This window comes from Lipotes vexillifer, unplaced genomic scaffold (genome assembly GCF_000442215.2).
Source record: "Lipotes vexillifer unplaced genomic scaffold, Lipotes_vexillifer_v1.1 scaffold238, whole genome shotgun sequence".
Taxonomy (NCBI): domain Eukaryota; kingdom Metazoa; phylum Chordata; class Mammalia; order Artiodactyla; family Lipotidae; genus Lipotes; species Lipotes vexillifer.
This window is the reverse complement of record NW_006785665.1, coordinates 2,739,556-2,747,727: the sequence shown is the minus strand read 5'-3', so window position 1 is coordinate 2,747,727 and position 8,172 is coordinate 2,739,556. Positions and strand designations below refer to the sequence as shown.

The following is an 8,172-nucleotide window of genomic DNA, read 5'->3' as shown; positions in this document are numbered from 1 at the left end:
GAGTCTACAGTTCACGTGGGGAGGTGAGCAGCAAGGTTTAAAAGGGGGTTTTACACCCCTGGGGACAGCTCCTTCCAAATCTAACAAAACACCAGGGGAAGCCCTCATGCTGGGCCCCCAGCCAGCCAGGCTAGTCAAATCCCAGGGGGCCCGGGTCAGTGCGTGCAGCCAAGGGGCCCACTCCCCCCCTTCCCCTCCCCTCCCCGACACACACACACACACACACGCACACACACACACACGCACGGAGGAAAGCTCTCTGGCTTCAGAATTAGAATTGCCCCCATCCCCCCTACCTCCACCCCACCCCCAAAAAAACAGGCTTCTCTCCCCTCCCCGCTTCACACTGGCGTGACACAATCAGGCTGCAAGGGTCACGGCCCAGGGTCCTGAGCATTTGCATACATTTGCATAGATAGCAAGGCAGGTCCAGCTAAGACCTTTTTCTAGCAAAAGTGGTTTCAGTTTGGGGCTGGGTGATTTCCGCTCTCCTCGGTGAAGGATATCCAAGGACACCAAACGAGCCAAGGGAGGTGGCAGTTTAACGGTTCCCAGGGGACAGACAGCACGGGGCCTCAGCCCTGGCGCTGGTGGCTGTGTTCCTCCCTGGGCCCCACAACTCTGGGGTTCCGCCAGTGTTTCTCCTTCCCAGACCTGTGGAGAGGCATGGGGGGTGAGGTGGGCATTAAGAGGCCTTTAGACAACAACACCACATCCACATGATGAGAAGGCGCTCCCTGAGGAGAGGGGACCCTGTTCCTCTTAAGACAGGCGACACAGGCAGTCACCATCAATCATAGGGGGGGCGGGGGAGGGGAGTGTGGCCAGACCTGGTCTCCCAGGATGAAGGCCCCAGCTGGGCAGGCGGGAAGGTGGGAAGCAATCTCTCTTGCAGGTATGGGCAGTACAGGGTAACTCGGGAGGAAAAATCCCCCCCAGCGCAAAAGGGGACTCCCCAGGACCACTCTGGGGTGAGCACAGGCAGCTTCCTGACCCCAAGGGAAGACAGGAAAAGTACTGGCTAGGGGGGAGGGGAGACCTAAAAGCAGAGATAAAACCTCAAACTGAAGAACACCCCGCCACCCCACCCCGACTCAGGGCCCTGGCTCCTCCACACCCCCTACCATCACCTCCTGCCTCCTGCTCCCACCGACCCAACTCCCCCACAGCTTGCCCACCTCTTCTTCAGTGCTTTGTCTCCAAAGAAGTGGCTGAAGATGAAGTCCTCAAAGTCATCCACCTCATCATCATCACCTGTCTGTCTCACTGCCACCTCCTCCAGGCTGTCCTCCAAGGCATCTACAAAGTCCCGGAAGCGGAGGCGGTCGTGGCGGAAGATACCATCCTCACCAAAGTAAGCAGGAGAAAGGGGTAGCTCCTCGGTCAGTTGCCTGGCCCAGGGCAGCCGCGCCAGGTACGTCCTCAGCAGAGAGGCCAGCTCCTGTTGCCGCACAGGGGCCAGCTCTATGCCAAAGGCCAGGCCCTCCTGACGGGCACACTCGTGCACACCCGAGCAGCCCTGGGGTGCCTGGTACTTGTGCCTCAACAGCTCTGCCCAGAGTGGCAGGGGGTCATGCCTGTCTTTAGCCCCCTCCTTCCACTGAGGGTGTTTCTGCCTTTCTCTTGAGGAGTGGGGGCTCCCACTTTTCCTGGGGGCCTCCTTAGAACGCTGTTGTTTGCCGTCCTTCTTGCTGGCCCACTCCTCCACCCATGGCTTGCCCTCCTCCCACCTCCCCGCCAGCTCCCTGTCCTCCTCACCCCCCCAGCTCTTCTTTTCCCGGCCAGATTCCTCCTTCTTATGTTTCCAGTGGTCAGTCTTCCGGTCCCTCTGCCCATCCCACCACTTTTCCTTTCCGCTCCACTCCCTGGAACTCTGGAAGTGAGGCTCCTGATGCCAGGCCTCTGAGGCATTGGCAGGGACCCCAGGGCGCTGGCCCCAGTTCTCCATGCCCTGCAGCTTCTGGGCCAACCTGTGACCCACCTCAGCCAGGCCAGCATGGGCTGGGTACCCTCGGCCCACATCCCTCAAGCTCTGCTCCAGGTCCCGCTGCACAGACCCCAGCAGCTGCCGCTGCCTCTCCAACTCTTGCCTTAATGACTGGGCCTCAGCCTCTAGCTGTTTCTTCTGCTCCAGGAAGCCAGGGCTTGGCACCTGCCCCCTTGGGCCTTGCTCCTTGGTGACCTTGCCAGCCCGCAGGCCTCTGCCCCCATAGCGACACACCCCATCTGTGCCCCGGTCACAGTCAGCCTCCAGGCCCTGGAGCTGGGCCCGCAGCTGCTGCAGCTCTAACTCCAGGGCCCGCTGGGAGGCCTCGCCCTGCTGTAGGGCCCCTCGGAGCCGGGCATTCTCCTCTTCCAGCCCTTTGGGCTGATGGATCAGGCTCTGAAGCTCTTCCTTCTGGGCCTGGAATGGGAGTAGGGATGGAGAGCACAAGGAGGAGTCAAGGACGGCCCCAGTGCCTTCTACCCTGATTCCATTCCATCATAGACTTTATGGCCTGGGAAACTCAGAGGATTTGGTTCTCATCCCCTGCCCCATCTTCACCCTTCACCAGACCCTGGGATCCCCAAATTCCATCACAGGCCTCAGCTTCTATGTCCTTTTAAAGCACACACTTCTCCAATTCACCAAAAGATAGCCAAGATGTGGTTGTCGTTGCCCAGTTTCCACCTCCCATACCCAGAGCAGACATTACTAACTGATCCCAGCACTTCTTTCCCATTGAGCTTTGGCATGTTCTTCAAATCCTTCTCCACACAATGCTCCAGGCGGACCATGCCAGTCAAGCAGAGGAGGCATGCCACGTGAAGCAGGTATGCCAGTCCTGGCCTAACCCTTAGCATGCAGGACATGAACAGAGAACTGAGAAGATGACTTCACTATAGTGGGAAAGGGAGGGGATCAAGGTGTGTGGGTAAATACAGGAAACTTCTTTTGGGGGAGGACACTAGGACAGACAAACCCCTGGCCTAGGGAGGATGTGTAGCCCACCCCCTCCCGCTTGTGCCCACCTGCAGCTGGGCCTGCAGCAGCCGGATATCCTGGTTCTCCTTGGCCAGCTTGTCCAGCAGAAGGGCCATGTTCTGCAGGCTGGGAACACTGTCAGGGGGCGCTGAGGTCTGCAGCTGCTGCTTTAGCCCATCCTAAGGGCAAAGGAGCCAGTCACCCCCGCAGCCCTGAATCTCCCCCACCAGGCCCCTCACACCATTGGAGAGTGTCACACATGCCTGCCCGTCCCCCTCAGCCTCCAGCATCTCAGTATCCGAGCCGGTATCTGGGAAGACCTGCAGGTCTGCTTCCTCCATGGGCCCTGTGGGAAAGTGAAATCCTGAAACTGGCCCCAAGGCACACAGGGCCCTCTCCTCCCCCGCCACCTCCCACCCCCCCAACACACACAGTCACCCTCCTGCCCTGGACCCGCCCTATGGCTGAGAGTCCAGCGAGGTGAAGGGTCAAGGGTCACCCTGAATAGCTGACAAGACCTATAACTGAGCAAAAAATGTACAGCCCCCAGCATCCCTACTCCTGACCCAGAGAACTGCCCCCATCAGCCTCCCTCAGGGCTGGAAGGGGACAGACACGAACCAGTCAGGGCCCGTCCTCACTCACCACTTTCAGCCTCTGAGAGACCACCTGAAATGGAGACAGAGGAGTCTGGTCAGGCCCTCAGAGGAGGGGGTGGAATGGAGTGAAAGTGCGGCAGGAGGGCAGAAGGGGCCAGAGTGGAGGCTTAAGGCCTCATCAGGAGAGGCACCACTCACCGGAGAAGAGGAGGATCCCCAGGCCCAGCAGAACCAGGGCCCCGAGGAGACACATGTTGAGGGAGATGCCCAGCTCCCTGCCCGCACCCTCACCCCCGGCCTGGTCCTCCACACCCAGGGGGGCCGCAGGCTGAGGAGTGCTGGGCTCCCGGCCCCGCCGTCTCCGCAGACCCTCCACGTCCATGTCGGTGTCGTCCTCACTGCTGGAGCAGTGGGCCTCCTCCCTGATCCAAGCTGGAGGAAGGGATGGGGACAGGGCAGTAAAGCAACGGAAGCGATGGGACATACAGAGAGACGGGAAACAGAAGCAAACACGAGAGGCCCCCAGCCCTGACCACAGAGGGGCCACGTGGAGACCCTGCCCACGTCTGCCAGGGCATCAGTGACCACCCCCGCCCAGTCTGGAGGCGGGAGACCAGTCCTTTCTTTTTTTTTGAATTTTATTTATTTTTTATACAGCAGGTTCTTATTAGTTATCTATTTTACACATATTAGTGTATATATGTCAATCCCAGTCTCCCTATTCATCACACCACCACACCGCCACCCCACTTTGCCCCCTTGGTGTCCATACGTTTGTTCTCCATGTCTGGTGGGGAGGAGACCAGTCCTTTCAATCTGCAAACTACAAGAGCAGCTTTCACCCTAAAAGTGCACTCCTTCCTCCCACACGTGCCTCACATGGAGCACCTTCCCGGCTCTGGGTTCTGCCCGAACCCTGGCCACTCCTTCCCAGTGCCTCCGCTCAGTCCCTGGCTCTTCCTGGTCATAGAGGCAGAGGTCCCCCTGGCACCATTTCTGCTTTTCTGCTCTTCTCACGGTACACACAGTCACCTGCTATCTCACCCACCCCACTGGCCTCCCCGCAGAGCAGATGAGTCCCTCATCAGTAACTCCCAACCTGGCCTCCCTGGAGCTCCAGGCGTGGACGTCTGTCTGACCGCCTCCTGGCCACTCCCACCTGGGTGTCCCTGGGGACCAAACACTCAACACATTGCCCTTCAAACTGGTTATTTCTGGTGTTCCCCCACTGCAGGGCAAGATGCCACTGCTCCCACCTAGCCAACCTCAGCCCTCCCTCTTCACCCCACACGCAGACAGTTCGACAATTTGACACCTAATCATCTCAACGTCACTCGCCTTGTATCTACCTTAGTTCAGGTCTTCCTCGGCTTTGTCAGTTGCCCCCTAAATGGCCCCAGCCCCCGGCCTCCCCCTCCACCCTGTCACCCCTCAACAGAGATGGACTCATACACTCCTCTGCCACCAGCGCTGGAAGCAGCCTCCTCAGCACAGGACAGGGGGCCCCAACCCGTTGTTGATGATGCAGCCTTGGCCTGGAATGTTCTCTTCCTCCTACCCTACCGACTAAAATCCTACTCTTTGCTCAAGGCTCCACTCAAGTGACACCTCCAGTGTGGCCCTTTCCCCAGTTGTCCCTGCCTCTCCCTTCCCCTCGACCTGTCCCGTGACTGACCACCCTCCCCCTCCTTTTTTGCGCCCCTCATAGGTCTGACTTGCATCTTGGCTCAGTCTAGTCCACCTCTTACATAGGCCATGAAGCCAACCTCCTTCCCCAGAGCTGACACATGGAAGGGACTCAGGGAATGAGAGTTGCATCTAGAGGCAAGAAAAGAGGAGGCCCCACGGCAGAGACAAAAGAGTTGACCAGACCTAGGCCCTGCCACTTACCTGCTGTGTGACTTAACCTGAGCCTCAGTGTCCCCAGGGGTGGTGGTGAGGTTTCACTGATACAATTTAAGGAGGCCACCAAGCTGCTAAGTCCTAGGGCCTGGCCCAGAGCTGTGCTCAGTAGCGATATCTACTCCCACTCCCACACCTTCTAGAAGGATAGTGACAGGGGGAGACAAGGAGAACTCTCACCTGTTTGGGGGGATGAGAGCAGGCTGTTGGGGGGACTCTGATCCTCCAGGTCCTGTGTGTCCAGTCCCAGGCCCACCGCCTCGGGGGTCTCCTCCAAGTCTCCCTGGACCTCTGTGTCTCCTGAGCCAGGGGACTCCATTCCACGATCATCACCTTCCAGGACACCCTGATGCAGACACAGCTGTGAGCAGCTCCCAGCCCTCCCCATTTCCTCCCCTTCCCCCAGTGAAGGTCCTCACCTTGGCCTCAGTCTCCTCTGGCAGAATGGGCCTGGCCTGGGAGCTCTCACTCTGGAACAGGGTCTCTGTGGCAGGAGAAAAGGCTAAGGAGAAACACCACTACCCTCCGCAACAGAATGTGCTACACGGCCCTCTGGCTCCCACAGGCCCCAACCAAGTTGGAAGGGGAAGGAGAAAGCCAGGGTAGAATGAGGGAAGGTTTTAAATTGAGATTAATGCCAGAAATAAGACCAACCAGCCTCCCTCTCCCTGAGGAAACTGGGAAACACCAGAACATGGAGGAGAGGTGGCTGCACCCCACCCTCAGTAGGGCCCTGTTACCTTCTCCATCCAAGGTCCCAGCTAATTCCTCAGCAGCTGCCTTGGAGGGGCTCCAAGGGGCCTGGGGAGCTCTCTCAGATTCTAGGTCCATCCTGGATTCAGGGCCCAGGGTCTCCACAGGCAGGTTCTGGGGGGAGGGGCAGAAGCAGAAGGGCTGCTCCAGAGGAAGGACAGCAGGACGAAACCAAGGGGTGCTCTACTGGCGTGCCTGGGACCAGCCGCACTGCTCAGGGACCTCAACCCACATCTCACAAAAATATAATACACTCAGTAGTGGGCTGCTCCAAAGTGGGGATGGGGCGGGGGTCAGCTGGCACTGCAGCATCTCAGCTCTACGCAGTGTTCGGCCATTCCCTAACCTCACTTGCTGCTCTGAGAACTTTCGGAGGCCAAGTTTCTGTTAAATGGGGAAGCACCACTGGATCAAGGCGGTGGACCACTGTACAAACCTGGTGCCCCCCACCTCCCCAGAGAAGCCGGCTAGAGCCTGGGTCTCCCTCCCCACAAGTGACCAACTCAGTTATTGGTTGGAAGGTGGGAAGATGGCAAGACAACAAAGTCCCCTGGATGCCTAAGGATCACGGTCCCGACCGCCGCAGGCTTCCTCACAGTTGCCCTCAGAACGGGCCACCCACTCTAGTTACATCTTCCAAGCTTTTCTGGCCTTTCCCCCCTCCCCACACACTCCTCTCCCAGGAGCTGACAGAAACGTGACTCACCCCAGCCACAGCCAGACTGTCTCCCAAGGTGCTCTCGGCCCGGCCGTCCAGCCACGGCCTCTCCTTTCTCTGCCTATGCCCCCTTGACAGGCCCACCGCCCGCTCATCCCATCCACGGCTCCCGCTATCCTTCCAAGAATAATTCTTGACCTTAGTATGTTTCTTTACAATTTTCAAGTCACTTTTTTCTCATGGCCCCTCCTACCAGGCAAGAATCACAACTCCCCTTTTACAGGGGAGGACAGAGAGGTGAAACGACTGGCCCAAGGTACCCCAGCTGTCAGCAAAGGCACCTCAACAGGGCGCCAGGGCTCCCGCTGGGAGCATGGTGTCCGTCCCCTCTGCCGGCCAGCCCTAGTCCATGGGTCCTGCTCCAGCATCATCCTGAGGGCAGCTCCCTCACCCCCAACTGGTCTCCTCAAGGCCACTCAAACCCGACGCCTTTAACTCAAGCTCCTCACCTTCTTCCCTCCCTGCGGTACGAACATACCAAGCCCTTGATAAACCTTCACCAGACACTCAGGCCCCCAATCCCGCTGGCCCCCTTCTCAGTGGCTTCAGGGCACAGCGGTCTACTGGGATCCCGCTCCGCCAACTACAACCTGGACTGCAGGACCTTCAAAACGCTCTCCCCCAGTTCCCGCCCAGCCCACACAGTGGCTGCACCCTCTGCCCAAGGCAGTGATGGTACTGACTCCCTCCAGCTCAGAGCCCTTCCATGATTTCCCATCAAAGAGGAGGCCTGAATGCCTGAGCCAGGCCTCTCAGGCTTCTTCTGGTGGTTCCCAGGCTCTGGCCCAACCTCACTTCAACACCGTCTGACCCATGTCTCCACCTCCTCCAACGGACCTCCTTGGTCTCCCCCAACACGGCTCTCCCATTGTTGCCTCAGAACCTTTGCTCATGCTGGTCTCCCCACCAGAATATCTTCCCTGCTCCTCACAGCTTACCCCAGCAATTTCCTTCTTTCAAGGCGTGGTCCAAGTCCCAACACCTGACTCCTGGGGCCTGATGGCCTTCTCCCTGCCACTGGAGTTCCTCTCACAGCCAGCAGGAGGTGATGCACATGATCACCAAGACCAAGGAAGGGGACAGACCCAGCAAGCAGCCCAGCCCTGCAGGAACCCCCATTCCATGTGGCTCCCAGGCCTGCTTTTCCTACCTCTGAGCCGGCAAGCACCCAGCTATTGTCCGAGTCTGGGCAGGAGGCCATAGTTGCTGAGGTCCCCAAGGCTACTGAGGCTGCC

The 8,172-nt window shown here is 58.8% G+C and overlaps 1 protein-coding gene across 1 annotated transcript; it reads right to left on the bottom strand.

The window, feature by feature from the left end:
- Nucleotides 1-575: 575 nt before the first annotated feature.
- On the bottom strand, nucleotides 576-8,138 carry PBXIP1 (PBX homeobox interacting protein 1). Its single transcript, XM_007457983.1, has 10 exons — nucleotides 8,088-8,138; nucleotides 6,207-6,333; nucleotides 5,886-5,950; nucleotides 5,647-5,827; nucleotides 3,763-3,996; nucleotides 3,611-3,634; nucleotides 3,229-3,311; nucleotides 3,013-3,144; nucleotides 1,179-2,404; nucleotides 576-654 (listed from the first exon to the last, which is right to left on the bottom strand). The coding sequence occupies exons 1-10, from the start codon at nucleotides 8,136-8,138 to the stop codon at nucleotides 576-578; spliced, it is 2,202 nt and encodes a 733-aa protein (XP_007458045.1).
- Nucleotides 8,139-8,172: the final 34 nt, after the last annotated feature.

Excerpts from the sequence above, each read along its gene's own strand:
- PBXIP1 (XM_007457983.1), bottom strand. The coding sequence starts at position 8,138 with ATGGCCTCCTGCCCAGACTCGGACAATAGCTGGGTGCTTGCCGGCTCA. Across the intron at positions 3,145-3,228 it reads AGGCTGAGGGGGACGGGCAG|GATGGGCTAAAGCAGCAGCT; the intron begins GCATGTGTGACA and ends CTTTGCCCTTAG. Across the intron at positions 655-1,178 it reads GACAAAGCACTGAAGAAGAG|GTCTGGGAAGGAGAAACACT; the intron begins GTGGGCAAGCTG and ends GCCTCTCCACAG.